Source organism: Myxocyprinus asiaticus, chromosome 15, assembly GCF_019703515.2.
Source record: "Myxocyprinus asiaticus isolate MX2 ecotype Aquarium Trade chromosome 15, UBuf_Myxa_2, whole genome shotgun sequence".
NCBI lineage: Eukaryota > Metazoa > Chordata > Actinopteri > Cypriniformes > Catostomidae > Myxocyprinus > Myxocyprinus asiaticus.
In genome coordinates this window covers 26,942,059-26,960,466 of record NC_059358.1, presented here as the reverse complement: position 1 = coordinate 26,960,466, position 18,408 = coordinate 26,942,059, and the positions used below count along the sequence as shown (strand labels likewise).

The following is an 18,408-nucleotide window of genomic DNA, read 5'->3' as shown; positions in this document are numbered from 1 at the left end:
ATTGTCAATTTGTGATGCAAAGCAGAATATATGTGCATACCTATAAAAGAATAGATATTTATCTATTATCAAATCAGTGTATTTCGATTGTATGTGATATTTCATTCTGTAAATGTTGAGCTTTGATGGTAATTAATAGTTTACCCAAAAGGAAAATGCTGTCATAATTCTTTCACCATCATGCGTTCCAAACCAGTACGACTTTCTTCCAAGGAAAATAAAATTCTCAAGAATGTTGATGCTATTCTTTTTATCCATACAATGAAAGTTCATAGGTACTGAGGTGGTCAGGCCCTAAAATTTTGTCTAACATCTTTTATGTTCCACTGAAGAAAGTCATATGGTTTGGAAGACATGAGGTTGAGTAAATGATGACATAATATTCATATTTTAAATTCCACCCTAAAAGAATACAAATGAATTTACTTTTGTTAAATGTCCTATGCATTTTTCATCTATAAATCTATTTGCGACTAGGTCTTTCTCAGAGAAAGATGTGTCTTAAGGTGTCTCATTAAACAGAGAAAATACTGCACCCTGCAGTATTGATTGTTTTTAGTGAATCACTATATAAAAATAAAATAATAATTGTCATTTAAAAAAATTAATGATTATGCTAAACGACATCAAGTATAATAGGAGTTAAAAGGAGCACATTTCTGGTTTTGTGTCAATGAAGAGGTACTTGAACCCTACTGATTGGGTTGTGGGGGGTAAATGAGAAAAAAGAAAAAAAAGATTGGGAAAAAATGAAGTAACAGACCTGAAATACAACAGACTGACTCTGTGAAACATTTTAAAATCTCTTACTTTTATTGTAATTTCTAGGCATGAAATAAAGGGTCACTTTTCCTTACAAAATGTTTACGTGTTGTGTTTGTGCAAAAAGGAAGAATAGGGACTGATGAACTGAAGAGCATTACTCATAGAAGGTGGAAAACCGAGAGGAAAAGAGAGGCAGCAAGCTACAGAAAACTCTCATGCACCTGTGGGACACAACCAGACTTTGAGCACGCACAACACCACAGGACGCTTAGAATGAATTGTTCACCCAAAATAAAAATGATGTCATCATTTACTCACCCTCATGTTCTTCAGAAGTCTATATCTTTCTTTCATGGAACACAACAGTCGATGATAGGCGGAATGACAGCCTCAATCACCATTCACTTTCACTGCATTTTTTTTTTCATACATTGAAAGTGAATGGTGACTGAAGTTAACATTCTGCCTAAAATCTCCTTTTGTGTTCCACATAGAATTAAAATCATACAGGTTTTTAACCACATGAGGGTAATTAAATAATGACAAAATTTAAATTTTTTGACAAACCATCCATTCTCACCACTCATTTTCCTCACTCTTTAGGGTTAATTCCATAGCACACGCACACAATTCTACGTACTGACCTAATGCCCTTTAGAATGTCAGTGACCAATTAGGTCTATCCAATTCATGATTGGACAGATACAGGGTGAGGGTGACACATTCTACACACTACTTCCTAAATTTGCATGACCACACTAGCACAGATAGATACTATGGGAGTGCAAATCTATAGCATGCAATGACAGACTACAATGACGATGCATTGTTGGCATAGTCTTCAGTGGATTAAATAAAAATCATCATCTTGGTCACCTGCTTGTTATGCTGCTGTGTTAAGGCAAAATGCAGTCAATACACATTTTGTCAAAATTTAGTTATGACAGAAATTGTTTCTCTTACACTGGCTCAACTATGCTTAAATGTATGTACATATATGATCAGTGCATTACCTACATCCTACAACACAACATTTGGCTGAACAATCCAAAAATTTGTCACTTTTCTCTGTTTCACTGATAGCATTAATGCATTTTGCCTTGTTTGCCAATATCCCACTAGACTGCATATGGTCCCTTCTGATGTAAATTTCAGCAGGAGGCAAAGCACTATAAACTCTTCTACACTGCATCTGTGTTAAGTACCACTTAAACAGAAATGGCAATTACCAGCAGGCTGGAGAGAAAGGACACTGGTAGTTGCACAAAATTGACATCTATCCAATGGAGATTGTTGTTGTACTACCACACTGTAACTGACATACACACAAACATACTCACAAGCACATGTACAAACATACAGTATATAGGCCTTTTGTTGCCAATGGTGAAAAACATCTATAATCTCTCAAAGGTAAATACCATAATGCACCCGCACAAACACACAAGCGGAACTGTCTAGGGCACAATGTGTCACACACAAAATACAAAAACAGACAGTAAATCATGTTATGATACAAGAGTGATATATCAGTGGCAGTGTCCTGAAGATTCATGTGAGTTCATGCAATTATTAAAGAAATAGATTACCCAAAAATAAAAACTCTGTCATCATTTACTCAACCTCATGTTGTTAAAAAACCCATTTGATCACCATTCACTTTCATTGAAAAGTTGCATCATACTGCCTAATATCTCCTTCATACGGGATTGAAACAACATGATGGTGGGTAAATGAAGACAGAATTTTCATTTAAGGGTAAACTATCCCTGTAAGCATGATTTTATAGTGTGATGCACTATGAGTGACCAGATGAATACTGATTTTGCCTGGAAACCTGTGTGATGTGCATTATTAGGATACACTTAACCGTGGCATCATTTTGCAGGACGGGAGATTGACAATTAGTATATGTGAAATCAAGCTCACTTACACCTAACAGCCAATGGGATGGGTCAGTAGGGGATTATGGTCACAAGGGAGCGTGTGGGCTATGCTACACTATGTTTATAGGTTTTCTATTGTATGAAAGTAGGCAAGACCCCTGGCATGGCTACCTTCAGCTGTGAAAGGAAGTGAGTAATTAAATAATCTGGAACTTGAAAACCACTCCACTGAACTTCACAGTATATGTGTGAAGACAATGTTATTTTCTAATTAAGCATGTGTACACATACTGAAGGTGTGTATCTGCACGTTTTTGTATTGCTTTGATTTTCTCACTTTAATACCTGTTGTCTCTAAACAGAATGGAGTTTTCAACATTAAAATCACAAAACATGATTCATACTGTATGTGCTCATAAGCCATTATAAATTATCATTTATTGACTACATATGCATTTTTGGTCACAAATTCTGTTATGTCAAGTGGTATGTAATAATTATTACCATTGAAAGTTTCAGTGCACCTTATATATAACATCTAGTGTTTGTGATATTTACATTTTTTGTATATATTTAGCTAAGAATGTATGACTTTTAAGTCTCATTTCCTTGCATGGGTATTAAAAAGGTGTAAAAGGTTTGGAAAGAACAAGGCAATTTTCAGAGATGTGTGGGGGAAGGCATTGCCAGATTGTAAAATACGTGATTTAGTATTTTAAACCTTAAATCGTAAATTTTTTAAACTTTGTGCTTTGCCAAAAAGCCTTCATCTACATGTCAGTATACCATACAATGTTGCTTGGGTTACGTTAGGCTATAATGTGAGGTAGATATCATGTTCTGCAGTTAGAAAATCTACTCACAATCCTCTGCTCGATCAGATTTGCCCACGCTCTAGATCTTGATAGACATATTGAATTAGCTACCATCTACAAGATTACAACAAAGCTCCCATAGATAGTGTGTTAAGAGCAGATTCCTGGAAGTGTATAACATGAACTATCAGGCAGTGGTGTTCAGGTTCCTCTGGAGGCACCTTGAATATTTGTAAACTGATATGTGAGACTGAAGTCTTTCAACTTTAAATTCAAAATTACTTGTGGAATTGTAGATTAAAGGCATACTTCTCCCAAAAATTTTAAATCTGTATGTTTTGAAAAAATGGGCCATGATATTTATTAAAACATTTCGCTTTGTGTTCTGCCTAAGAAAGAAAGATATGGGGTTGGAACAACGTGAGTAAAGTATGTCAGAATTTTCATTTTTGGGTGAACTATCCCTTTAACCAGACACGACGCAACAATCTAAATACAAAGCTTGTTCACTTCAACTCCAAGCAACAAGAATCTGCAAACATCCTTCTGAATAGATCAGAAACAGATCATTTTGATGGAATGACAGAAACTATGCAAACAGCCTTACCATTGACAGCTATCAATCCGAACATATCTCATTCATAAGATCAAAGATCTTGCTTATAGATACTGTTGTCGCTGAGTGTTTTCAAGAGTGAAATTTGTAACAGATCTTGCTAATGGAAATATTACTTAGGAGATTACAACAAAAAAAATGTTGTTATTGAATGAACAGGAAATGTGAAGTGTCTTAGGTTGGATAAAATGAAGAAGATTCTCAAAAATGTCCTCCAGGCACAGAGTCACAGATTTGTCTTTGGAATTTGGTTGTGATTTTCAAAGTTTGGCTAAATAGATGTCCTTCATCATAAGATCTTCGTTTGGCTTCTCACTTTACTGTTTCCCTTTTCTTCAAAGATGCAACACTGAGACATGTCCTTTGTCATAATGACTTGATGACTTGCATGTGCTGCAGTATGACAAAGTTTTTCAGTCCTCAAAAACCAGAAAGTTGTGCCTTCTGTGTACTTCAAGTTTAACTGCAGTAATCTTGAATTATAAAAAAAAGATAATACAATATATTTTCTCAATATCTTCATGCAGTGATGCTGTATTATTTCGGTGAAGGAAGATTTGCCTTTGTGCACTTTCCTTAAATCCCCCAGACAGCCTCCTTCATTCTGTATTAAAGAAATAATTCACCCGAAACTGAAAATACTTTAATAATTTACTCAACTTCATGTCGTTCATGTCTTTTTTATGTGGAACACAAATGGAGATGTTTTAATGAATATCTCGTTCTGCCTTCTCAATACAATGGCAGTGGACAGTACATGGTTGCATAAACTACTTTTATGATAATTTTGGGCCCTTTTTTAAAGTTTTAAAGTGAGGCACTATCAACTGCCATTGTATTAAAAAGACGGATCGGGATATTTTCTATTCCGCATAAGAAAGAAAATCATACGGGTTTGCAACATTACGAGTAAATAATGAATGAATTTTCATTTTTTGGGGGGTTAAATTAGCCAATTATGTATGGTCTGCAGTGCTTTATATCTGTACTTCATGTATGTTACACTACTGTTACGGAGTAATTACATATTAGTAAACCGAGTGAATTTACAGTGGATTGTATTATTGATGCATGTTAATCGTATTAAAAGTGAGACTCAAAAGACTGAAGAACCCCACCCCCTTAGGAAGTCACTTTGCTCTACTTTGTTGTTAAGTCAAGTGTCTCGATTGGTGGTTAATACACGAGGAGGTGACAGGAAAGAAGCTACGGTTGTAATCTCAGTTGGTTGCAGCTACATCAGTGCTTGAGGGTGGTGCACTGTCACTGGGAGAAGTCGAGTCTAGTTTTCCTTCCAGAGCAGGGATGAGCTCAGGAGTTTTGACTGAGCGTTTCCCAGTATTAGGGGTTTTGGGAGGAGTAGTAGCAGATGCCTCCATGCCCTTCACATCCAGCCCAGGAGAGATGGACCCACTGTCAGCCTTGGACTCTGGAGTACCATTAGTGGTTGGTTTGGGGTCGAGAACTGGCGAGACAGGTGGTTTAGACTGTGGAGTGGGTGAAGTTGGTTTAAGCTCAGGGACTGGAGAGACTGTAGCTGGTTTAGGATCCGGAGTCAGAGCAGGTATGGGATCAGGAGCTGCAGTGACTGATTGTTTGGGATCTGGTGTTGGGCTCACTGCAGGTTTGTGCTCAGGGGTGCCAACTTTAGATGGATCAGGGGTTGGTGAGACTGCTGGTTTGGCATCCGGGGAACTGGCTGGTTTTGCATCAGGTGTTGGTGTTACTGCTTTGGGAGGTTCCAGGGTTGGACTTGGCATTGGCTTAACATCAGTGGTTGCAGGTGTTGGACTCATAATTGGTTTTGAATCAGGTGTCAGAGCTGACTTTGGTTCTGGAGACAGGCTTAAGGTTGGTTTTGCATCAGGTGTTGGTGTTACTGCTTTGGGAGGTTCCAGGGTTGGACTTGGCATTGGCTTAACATCAGTGGTTGCAGATGTTGGACTCATAATTGGTTTTGAATCAGGTGTCAGAACTGGCTTTGGTTCTGGAGACAGACTTAAGGTTGGTTTTGCTTCAGGTGATGGTGGAATGGTCAATTTTAGTTCAGGTGTAACAACAGGTTTGCTTTCGGGTTCTGCTTTTGGGGAAACAGCAGGTTTGGCTTCAGCTGTTGGTGTGACAGCAGGCTTGGGTTCAGGTGTTACTAGAGGTTTGGGTTCAGGAGAAGGTGGTGGAGGAGCCATTGACTTGGTAGCAGGTGCTAGCTTCATGTCAGAAGTTGGGGCTGGTTTTGGAGGTGATGGAGCAGTGTTCTGCTCTGGAATTTGGTTGGGAATGGCTTTGATATCAGGAGCAGCAGAAGAACTTAATACATCAGAATCTGCTATGGGTGCTGTTGGTGCATCAGTGTCACTGTCAAGTGGAAGGCCAGTGGTATTAAAGCCTACTCCAGAGTCACTGGTTTCCAGGTTCCTTTCTTGGAGGCTTGGCTCTTTAGTAGATACCTCCAAACCCTAAGCACAACATACACTGAATTTAGCGTTCTTATAGAGCATTCAAATGAAAACATAAAAACATAAGTCAAAAAAGTAAAACAAACAAAAATTGACCTCACCTTAATGCTGACCTCTGTACTCTGTGATTTCTCAGTGATATCCTCTTTTTGTGACAGGGGTGGAGCTTCATCGTTCTGCTGGGCACAGGCCTCTTTCACAACCTGCAGTAATATGGGCAAAGACTTCCAATTGTGCATCCATTACACAAAAGTGGAAAAACTCACACTCCTTCTCTTTCCTTTAATTTTTTTAAGAGACACAGTAGAGACACAGTATGCACTTCATGCACTGCAAATCATACACTGAAAACAATTTGCTTTGTGTGTGTAATCTAATTTAACTGGTTTTATTCAAGTCAGAAAAATTATTTAACATCACTTGAATATAAATCAACCAGAATATATTAGGTGACACCAACAAAACAAATTTTAAGGGTAAGCTCAGATAGAAATAGCTCCTTAAGGTTAAGATTGCAAGTTACCACTTTTTACAGTATGACAAAGCACTTATTAATTTAATTAATTAATTTAATACATTTGCTTGTAAATTATTTACAAATGTCTTTATTTTACTTACATTTGGGTCCAAAAGTCCAAGAGACCACAAGTGAAAATGCGTCTATTTTTCATTTTTCTAATTTAAAGGTGCACTCAGTACAATTTTCAGTAAAAAATGTTACTCCTAAAGAAATAAATTGTAATTTTGAAACGTATGTATAAATCATAAGCATTCACATGAGATGAGGACTCTATTCATATCAGTAACCTTAGAAAAGATGTCTTATTCTACATGGGGTGGGGGCTCCTTCATGGGGGTTCCCATTTTAGAATCACATGACCAGCTGAATACTACTCGCTTAATCTGAGTAACCATCTTGTTATTGGACACTTTCACTCTTGGATTAAATTAATCATGGATGATTGCCAATAGTGAATTTCTACAATGGCATCTGTAACTGAAAACTATTGATTTTGAATGATGCTGCATCCACACCACTAGGTGTCAAGTCCAAGATGACACAAACCAAAAAAAAAAGTTACTGAGTGCACCTTTAATCTTTTCAAATGTTCCAAGAATGTTCCAAAGAGCATCTTGTGTGCTTCAATGGAATATATTTTCAATGTATTCTCAGAGTTTTACACATTTTAGGAGCTTGGTATATGTTTGATTGTTGGTATTGAGTTCCTATGATAGGTAGTAGGTACCTGTCTGAAGGCATCTCTCTCAACTTTGCCTGCATTCTGGGCTTTCTCCTCAATGGCTTTGGCTTTTGCTGCACGTTTGCGTATCTTTACCAAACATGATACCAGACACACCAACAGCAGCACCACCACTAATGCTACCAGAGCAATGATGGCAACGTAAAGTTTAGGAAGCTTATATGCTGAGAGAGAAAGAGAGATACAGCGCTACATCAAAAACATGTCAATTAAATCAACTGTTCATTTCGTTATCCCTTATTATCTACCATCTCCTCACCTTCCACCTCCAGGTAGACATCAGACACAAGGAATCCTTGAAGGTCAGTCACACTGAAAACTCCAGCATCACTTTCCTTCAAACCCGTCAGAACACACAAAGAATCCTCCAAAAAGAGACGATCATTGAGATTCAGGAGGTTAGGGAGCAGCTTGAGCTCTCCTTTCTCCATAATCAAATACCTATGTTTATCAGAGCTTGGGGTGTAGAACAGGCGAGCCAAGGAGCTATTCAAGTGCAGATTTATTTTCAGAGTGCCACCAAATGAAAGGGTAACAAAGATCTGATGCTCTGTAAAAAAGAAGAAAGCAAGAAAGAAAAGATGGAAGAAAAAGAGAAGAAGGAAAGAAAGAAAGAATGAAAGAAAGCAAGAAAAAGAGAAGAAGGAAAGAAAGAACGGTTACTAAACACCAAGATGCTAAATGAGCTCCAGAGCGTTTTTTTCAAGATGATGTCATAGAGAGTGAAAAAAGAAGAAACAGTCGGGAGTCGGGAGGGAGGAAAAGCACACATTTTTTAGAGATAAATGCTGCAGGCAGAGAATGACATACTCAAGAATCTGCATGGTCTCTCCCTCTTTCTACTCTCACTTTTATCCTTACTTTTCTTTGCGTTATAAAGTACCTGACAGCATTCTTGTTTAACTATATGCAATAACTTCCGTTTTTTTTTTTATTTATATTTTTACATTTCACTCCTCCTTCAAAAGGTTGGTACACAATAGGTACTCATCTACTCATCTTTTTGTATTTTTCACAATCACCCTATATCTTGTTGTATAAGCTTTGGTCAGAAGGTTGCTTCTCAAGCTAGAAAGTGAGTCTTAGGAGCCCGTTTTTTTTTTTTTTTTTTTTATCTGTCTGAGCTGTTTTTTAAGGTGATTTTTTGTTTTTATGTGTCTCAAGACACTTTCTGCATTGTTTCATTTGTTGCTCTGCGTCTAGCTTTTTTAATGCAAGAACGTGTTCGGTCTGAATGGCCCTTTAGTTGTTAATACAGATCATTTCTATAATACATAATTTGTAATATAGTTTGAACATTAAATAGTTTGAACATATTTTAAGCATTTAAGTAAGTCAGTGATGGACCCAAGTGTTTCCCCCCACTTCTTCCCACTCTCACCTTTCACATTTAGGCAGATCTTCTTCTTGACTTTCCCATTGGAATCACTGAAGGTGTAACTGCCTTCATCAGCCTCTGTGACAGCATGGAGAGTGAACCTTTGAGCAGTGACACTGATGCGGTCCTGGTAATTGTTCCAGGGTGTTCCATCATCATTCAGCACTACCAGGGCTGGCAGGGACGTCTGATTGGCCTCCACTGTGCTGTGGCGAAAGTCCACTTGCACTGGCTCAGAGATATCATTCAGCGAAACATGAAAATCTGAGCCATACTTGACAATATGCTCACTAGAGCAATCTGGAAAAGTGAGAGAGAAAGAAAGGAGAAAGATAAACTGACTTGTTTTTTTTGTTTTTTGTTTACATTTTACAGTCATCACCACAGTGTTCTGGGTTGTTGCCAGGGCATTGCTCTGTAGTTGCTAAGGTGATTTGAATGTTTTTAGCATGTTGCTAGGTGGTTGCTTGGGTGCTGTGGTTGGTTGCTTACTGGCCCAAGTGAAAAAAGCCCACCCCTAAGTCTTTATGGTATTCTGGTTTCTAGATTGTGTCCCTGCATTACTGTCTAATCTTTTGGATGTTTTTGCCCATTTTATTGTGCACCAAAAGAAGTCTGATTGCTTAGAAAAGTAATGACACACCTCTCCTCAATAAGTCACATAATTTGAGGTATCAATTATGTTTGGCACACAAATAGTGTGGAAAGTTAAGCACCAAACTTTTGGGTGAAATAAAAATAAGTATGAGCAATAACAATGGTGATGCTTGCCTTAGCAAACGGGAGAAAGAGATAAAGAAGGGTCATTAGGCAGAGGAGAATGGAAGGCAAGCAGTGTGGCTTGACAGAGCTACAATTATTGCGATGGGTCATTAATCCTCCCTTACTGTTCAACACATGACTTCCTATAATAATAGAAGTCACTTAGGGCTATTCTTGTGTTCTTATGTGCTGCACAGATCCAATTCAGTGTACATGCTGCTTGTAGGATGTATTAGAGCACACGCGTCTATAGTAATAAAAGTGTAATTTTTTTCTGTTATGTGATGAATATGATGAACCTCAGTATGCAGTACCTCTAACATAGAGTTTGATGCTTGTAACATCCTCAGGGTTTTGGTTGGATGTGACAGTATAGACTCCTTCATCACTCTCTCCTACATTCTCCAAGATCAGGTGGCTCAAACCAGCATTGAGTTTGGCACGAGGATCCACCACCTTCCCTGAACTCATCAGCAGCTTCTCATGTCCAGTAACAACGGAAGGCCTGAACGACACATCAGCCCCACCAGCAGGCATGGTGATGTGAAAGTCTTCCCCATAAAAAAGAGTCAAGGAATCTTCATGGGCTTAAAGAAAGACAGAGAGAGAGGGATATTTTGTTTTAAAGGAATAGTTGACATTGAGATTAAGATTCTGTATTTATGTATTTCATACCCATATGAATTTCTTCCTTCTGTGAAACAAAAGTTAGATATTTTGAGTTCATAGCAATCATGCCATCAGATCATTGAGTCAGTGAGTTCAACTTGAGAATGGGATTGGTCTGATTCGTGAATTAATCGTTCAGACTGATTTGTGAAATGGATCAACAGGGTCACTGGAAATAACCAGCTGAAAAGAATGATTTGTTTACGAATCAGGCTGATTCTCATTGGATGGGAAGATTATCACTGAATAATGACTTAAATTTTGTTCTGTTCCTATTATAGCTATTGGAAACTTGGAATATAGTGCATGGGCTGTTGTACTGTGCATTTGTGTTTTTAAAATATTTTTTTGGAGCTTAACAACCATGGTCACAATGAACTGTACAATATACTGTCAAAAAGACCTGTGTAAAGATTCTTCAAAATTCTATACCAAAATAACAGTATTCAGTTTTGGAACAGCATGAGGTTGAGTAACTGATGACAGAAATTTCATTTTAGGGTGAACTATTCCTTTAAAGCAGGTTATACTGGTTCTTTTTATTCATAAATCTTGAAAATAGTAAAAAAAAAAATAAAAAATAAAAAAAAAGTGACGTGCGTCAAAATGTGTTTTATGTTTTACCTTTCAGAGTTGCAGAGAAAGCTAAAAATCCAAAAACAGAAGCACCAATGTTTAGATTAACAAAGACATTCATTATCGACATAACATGACATCATGCAGAAATTGACAGTTGACTAAAACTCTGTGTAGTATTTGGATCATGTTCATTTGCATTTACATTTATTCATCTGTATTTTTTTTTCTCCCCTTTACTCCCCAATTTGGAATGCCCAATTCCCAATGCGCTCTAAGTCCTCCTGGTGGCATAGTGACTTGCCTCAATCCAGGTGAGACTGTCAATCCATGCATTTTATCACTTGGCTTGTTGAGCGTGTTACCGTGGAGACATAGTGCACGTGGAGGCTTCACGCTATTCTCCGCGGCATCCACGCACAACTCACCATGTGCCCCACCGAGAGCGAGAACCACATTATAGCGACCACGAGGAGGTTGCCCCATGTGACTCTACCCTCCCTAGCAACCGGGCCAATTTGGTTGCTCAGGAGACCTGGCTGGAGTCACTCAGCACGCCCTGGATTCGAACTCGTGACTCCAGGGGTGGTAGTCAGCTTCAATACTCACTGAGCTACCCAGGCCCCCCTATTCATCTGTATTTAAACAATGGGGTCAAATTACAGTTTTCAGTGAACAAATTCATCCAGATGCCATTGTTTCGAGTCAAGTGCAAATTATGCTATTCTTCAGGGCATTCTAACCACATAAAATTATTCCTTGGTATTTTTGTTTACTAAAACATAACCACAGCTCTTTTAGCCGTGCCTGCGAGTAATAGATTTATGTTCACTAATTAAGTCAGTATGTACTGAATGATTTTGTATGACTGCATCCAACTTTGTTATTGAAAATCTAGAAATGGCTAACACACTTTGTGACATATTATGCCTTGGTTCAATTTACTATGTTTTGTCAATTACTCATGGTATGTTTAAAACTGATAGTCAACCTGTCACAACTCTGTGGGGACATATTCATAATACTGTACATCTAAAAGCTATATATGTACTGAACACTATAAACAGTATATGGTCCCTGGAAGCACAGTTCTAAAACTCCCCTGCTTAGAAAAGATGCATTGTAATCTGAGCTGTAATTAAAGAACTACAACTATTAGCATATCAAAGTTGTCATTAACATTTCAGCACAAAAAACAACACTTATGTAGTGGTAATGACAGACAGATAAACCTCTGAAAGGAATCCATAAAGACTATCTTACCTGAGCACAACAGCATGCTTAAGATGAGAAGTCTCAGGTTCTGCATATTGGCTCTGAAAACATTGACACACACATGGGGAGATATAATCCTCATTGCCCTTCTACAAATCAACCTTAAAACCATCAATCATACTGGTCTGGAACAACATGAGGCCGTTGAGTAAATTATGACAAAATAAAGTTTTTGGATGAACTATCCCTTTAAAACAAATTTAAGTCATCTAAATTCTGTGAAAGTCTAAATACTGACATTGTGGTTGCATAAGTATTATGGTACATCATTTAATTGCTCTCACATTCCAGCTGGTGAATGAGACAACAATGATAAAAATAACACCATCATTGACAAGTGGACACAAATCAACTGAGTGCTTTAATGTCAAGCTGCAAATAAACTTGTGCTAATGTAATACCAAAAGTGTATGACAATTCAGCTTTAAGCAAATGACCCTTCAAAGCTCTCGCTTTGATGGGAGATGTGTGTCACGGAAATCCTAGATCTGACCCAGATACCTCATAATTCGGACTCGAACCGGGAGATTACAACTCGGACTCTAACCGAGAGGTTGGTGGTGTCCCACCAAAGATGCACTCTATCCAGTGGATTTCTTGTACATCCTACTTGAGCACCAATACTAACTCAATAATCTAATCTGAGAGTCTTATATTTTGCTCTTAGCATCGATACTCATTCTTATGTTCTTATATGAGGTTCTCATGCATCATGCTCTAATGCTGTGCAGCGATAACTCCGAGAGAGTCTCCAGTTTCCCAATTTTCTTTGTTTATTTGTTAATGGCCAGAGAGATCTCTTAGAACACAGTAGTGACTCTACCAAACAAAATAATTCATAAGCTTTTATACATTATTGCACACATAACTCCCATAACACTTGTTTACTTCATTCTGATTGGTTTAAATCATATTGCTATGCAAAAAGTCCCTCTTTTAAGCATATAACGTAATGGGATAGTCTCTGTCTGAATTCGTCACAAACATTAAAGGGATAGTTCACCCAAAAATGAAAATTCTCTCATCATTTACTCAACCTTATGCAATCCTAGATGTGTATGACTTACTTTCTTCAGTTGAACACAAATGAAGATTTTTAGAAGAATGTTTTAGATCACCCTCAGATCATCACCGATCCTCCACCTGGTCGTCTAATGGTTAGACGGAGAGGCCTTCAAGCCAGTGTCTCGCACCCACTGTGAAATTTGGTGTAGGATCGGTGATGATCTGGGGGTGCTTCTGCAAGGCTGGAATCGGGCAGATTCGTCTTTGTGAAGGACGCATGAATCAAGCCACGTACTTGCTTCCTTCTGCTCTGACAATGTTCTCCAACTCTGAGGATTGTTTTTTCCAGCAGGACAATGCTCCATGCCACAAAGCCAGGTCAATCAAGGTGTGGATGGAGGACCACCGGATCAAGATCCTGTCATGGCCAGCTCAATCTCCAGACCTGAACCCCATTGAAAACCTCTGGAATGTGATCAAGAGGAAGATGGATGGCCACAAGCCATCAAGCAAAGCAGAGCTGCTTGAATTTTTGCGCTAGGAGTGGCATGAAGTCACCCAACAACAATGTGAAAGACTGGTAGAGAGCATGCCAAGATGCATGAAAGCTGTGATTGAAAATCAGGGTTATTCCACCAAATATTGATTTCTGAACTCTTCCTAAGTTAAAACATTAATATTATGTTGTTTAAAAATGAATATGAACTTCTTTTCTTTGCATTATTTGAGGTCTGAAAGCTGCATCTACTTTGTTATTTTGACCAGTTGTCATTTTCTGCAAATAAATGCTCTAAATGACAATATTTTTATTTGGAATTTGGGAGAAATGTTGTCAGTACTTTATAGAATAAATCAAAAATGTTCATTTTACTCAACACATACCTATAAATAGTAAATCCAGAGAAACTGATAATTTTGCAGTGGTCTCTTAATTTTTTTCAGAGCTGTATGTATGTATATATATATATATATATATATATATATATATATATATATATATATATATATATATATACACTACCGGTCAAAAGTTTTGAAACACTTGACTGAAATGTTTCTCATGATCTTAAAAATCTTTTGATCTGAAGGCATATGCTTAATGTTTGAAATTAGTTTTGTAGACAAAAAATTGTGCCACCATATTAATTTATTTCATTATAAAACTAAAATTTAATTAAAAAAAAAAAATGTTTTTGAAATTGATGACTTGGACCAAATAATATAGAAAAGCAGCCAATAAGTGCCCAACATAGATGGGAACTCCTTCAATACTGTTTAAAAAGCATCCCATGGTGATACCTCAAGAAGTTGGTTGAGAAAATGTCAAGAGTACATTTCTGCAAATTCTAAGCAAAGGGTGACTACTCTGAAGATGCTAAAATATAACACAGTTTTGATTTATTTTGGATTTTGTTTAGTCACAACATAATTCCCATAGTTCCATTTATGTTATTCCATAGTTTTAATGACTTTAGAATGAATTCTAAAATGTGATAAAAAATTATAATAAAGAATGAGTAAGTGTTTCAAAACTTTTGACCAGTAGTGTATGTGTATATGTATATATATATATATATATATATATATATATATATATATAATACAGTTGAAGTCAGAAGTTTACATACTCCTTAGCCAAATGCATTTAAACTCAGTTTTTCACAACTCCTGACATTTAATCGTAGAAAATATTCCCTTTCTTAGGTCAGTTAGGATCACTACTTTATTTTAAGAATGTGAAATGTCAGAATAATAGTAGAGAGAATTATTTATTTCATCTTTTATTTCTTTCATCATATTCCCAGTGGGTCAGAAGTTTACATACACTTTTTTAGTATTTGGTAGCATTGCCTTTAAATTGTTTAACTTGGGTCAAACATTTTGGGTAGCCTTCCACAAGCTTCTCACAATAAGTTGCTGGAATTTTGGCCCATTCCTCCAGACAGAACTGGTGTAACTGAGTCAGGTTTGTAGGCCTCCTTGCTCACACACGCATTTTCAGTTCTGTCCACAAATTTTCTATCAGATTGAAGTCAGGGCTTTGTGATGGCTACTCCAATACCTTGACTTTGTTGTCCTTAAGCCATTTGCCACAACCTTGGAGGCATGCTTGGGGTCATTGTCCATTTGGAAGACCCATTTTTGACCAAGCTTTAACTTCCTGGCTGATGTCTCGAGATGTTGCTTCAATATATGCACATAATTTTCCTTCCTCGTGATACCATCTATTTTGTGAAGTGCACCAGTCCCTCCTGCAGCAAAGCACCCCCACAACATGATGCTGCCAACCCCATGCTTCATAGTTGGGATGGTGTTCTTCGGCATTGCAAGTCTCACCCTTTTTTCTCCAAGCAGATGGTCATTATGGCCAAACAGTTCAATTTTTGTTTCATTAGACCAGAGGATATTTCTCCAAAAAGTAAGATCTTTGTCCCTATGTGCACTTGCAAACTGTAGTCTGGCTTTTTTATGGCAGTTTTGGAGCAGTGGCTTCTTCCTTGCTGAGCAGGAATTTTCCAAGCTGCTTAAAGGCACAGTTAACTTAGCGTATGTAAACTTCTGACCCACTGGAATTGTGGTGTCAATTAAAAGTGAAACAATCTGTCTGTAAACAATTGTTGGAAAAATTACTTGTGTCATGCACAAAGTAGATGTCCTAAATGACTTGCCAAACTATAGTTTGCAAAAAATTAGTTTTAATGACTTCAGCCTAAGTGTATGTAAACTTCTGACTTCAACTGTATCTTTGCCAGGGCAAACATTAGGCAGAAAGGCTGGTATAAAGAACAGCAGACATTCATTTAGGCCATTGTCTCTCACCTCATCAGTGAGTTGTAACAGGATTCTGCCCTGACTCTCAACAATTGCTGATGATCATTTTAAGTAAGTTGCAAAGATGGGGGGGGAAAAAACATCCCTCTACACATACATGCACACCATTTCTCTACCTCTGGACAATGGGACATATGTGCTGATGTGTTTGCGTCAGCGCTTTTTTAGCTTTATATGGACAACGTGCCATCTGGTCCACTTATACATGCTTTCTGTCTCTCTCTCTCACCTCTTAGCAACCTCACAGTTCTTCTCCTATAAGACACAGCATTCATAAAACATAAGCCAGCAAGGAGGCAGAAACACAGACTGGGTAACAAGGTGCTCACATAACACATAAGATTCTTTCCTCCTGAATGCAATACATAAGATGATTAGGAGCTCTGGAAAATCAGCTTCAGCCTACTGCAGGTATATTAACTGGAAGCAATTTCCTGTTTGATCATTTATGTCATAAGCAAGCCATTCCCAGTAAACCAGCCAAATAGAAGAAGATGAATAGAAGCTCAGGGAAATCAACCTCAAAAGGTGCTGCATCCTTAATAACTGGTAACAAAATCATATGACTATACTGGGCTGTTTCTTGTTTTCTTCTTCTTCGCATTTACTGTCTAATCATAATCTATTTTAAAGGCTTGAAAAAGACGGCCAGTACAAAAAGGGGATATTGTTGTTAAAAGGGTCAATCGACCGGTCTGTTATCTGACATGAAAGGCGATGAGATCATGACTGTTTCTCAAAACCTATTGAACTGCCTACCTAGACTATTTTTGGGCATAGCCTAATTGGCTCAAAACTCAGCTGGTTCGGAAAGCGCTGTTTTTCCACGGACGTCTTTGACGTTTTTAGACGTCATGTCAAATTAAAAACGCGACTTGAGACACCTGCGTTCTGTATACTCGTGGCACTGCGTCTAGCCTTTTTAGCGCAAAGATGCGTTCGGTGTGAACGAACCCTATGATGCACAAAAATGCTGTCTGCTGAATAGGTATCTCACACGGCCCATTTGTGATATAAGCGGCGGCATCTCTGACCTACCAGGAGCACTCGTAATCTTTCTCTAATTTCTGACAGAACTCCTCTGATAAGGTTTCTTTCCCCTCCCAATCGTGAAACTATTTGCCCGTCAAACACATTTTCTCTCTGTCACACGATGACAACGATCGCCTACACATGTTCGGGTTATTTCAGTGCATGGCCGTCGAAATCAAAGAGGCTGTGGCCGCAGTACTCTATTTATTATAGGATTATAATAACAAATCTAATCTTTACAAAACTGTCGTTTATCGTGTTCTCATATTTCAGCGTGATAAACAGTCTAATGAACTTGTTCGCTTATCTCTTCTCAATTTTCATTTTTAATATAAAATATTATGACGTTAATGCAGAATGTTAACCGGTGTCGCGCGCAAACGCGGTATTTTGCGTGATGCTTTGCGTTCCGATCGCACAACCTCTTCTTCAATAAACCTAAATGCTGCACAATCTTCTAAAACCTAAATATACACCTTATACATTATTTTATTTTCAATCCATCAATAAGCAACATCAACCAGCCGGAAAAGTACCAGACGAGCCCGAAACTGCAGAATTTAACCCTTCAATAACAACAACCCATAACCAGCAGCCCATTTATAACAGCTTTGCCGCAAAATGTACAATCTCCACTTACCGTGCTTACAGTTCACTTCCAGTATCCTCCAAACTGATGGTCTGTAAACCCGGCTAATAAGACGAAATTCCGTTATTTAGCTTCGCCAAGCGCTTCTTTCTCCCCTTTCTACTTCTTTTCCACCTCAACTCTGGACCAAGATGCAACTAAGGAATCCGTCCGGTACTTCGCAACGTCTCGAGTGCAGTCGGTAAAGCCCGTTGCTTCAGCCTCTAAGGGGCGTGTCAGCTTATCCGAACACTCCAACCTTTGCAGAAGCGAACGTGAAGGTCTTTTAATGTTCTTCAGATTGATCCATCACTTAGACCAACGCCCTTTATGAATAAAAATGTACACTAGATCATTTTGTACGTGCAACTAAATTGAACATGGGCAATTTGTTTCAATTTTCTCCTCCAATTGTCTAGTCTTTATGTCACATATAGGCCTACTATTTGGA

General features: G+C 38.0%; 2 protein-coding genes across 5 annotated transcripts in view; one reads left to right on the top strand and one right to left on the bottom strand.

The window, feature by feature from the left end:
- LOC127452749 (zinc-binding protein A33-like) overlaps nt 1-10,396 on the top strand; it is an 18,946-nt gene extending 8,550 nt beyond the window's left edge. For 2 of the 3 annotated variants that reach the window (XM_051718431.1, XM_051718432.1), the window contains exon 8: nt 890-5,302. The gene's annotated coding sequence lies outside the window, so the exon portion shown is untranslated. Of the gene's footprint in view, nt 1-889; nt 5,303-10,290 lie in introns of those variants that run through there. The other variant, XM_051718434.1, reaches the window with a different exon arrangement.
- Nucleotides 3,060-18,351, bottom strand: LOC127452746 (cell surface glycoprotein 1-like). 2 transcript variants are annotated; one of them, XM_051718417.1, is made up of 9 exons: nt 17,970-18,351; nt 12,449-12,501; nt 11,234-11,254; nt 10,255-10,527; nt 9,182-9,478; nt 8,060-8,350; nt 7,786-7,964; nt 6,640-6,741; nt 3,060-6,538 (listed from the first exon to the last, which is right to left on the bottom strand). In XM_051718417.1, the coding sequence occupies exons 2-9, from the start codon at nt 12,492-12,494 to the stop codon at nt 5,303-5,305; spliced, it is 2,445 nt and encodes an 814-aa protein (XP_051574377.1). In that variant the 5' UTR covers nt 12,495-12,501; nt 17,970-18,351; the 3' UTR covers nt 3,060-5,302. The 2 variants fall into 2 exon arrangements, with proteins under 2 accessions (XP_051574377.1, XP_051574378.1); XM_051718418.1 differs by lacking the exons at nt 11,234-11,254; nt 12,449-12,501.
- Between the last annotated feature and the right edge of the window lie 57 nt (nt 18,352-18,408).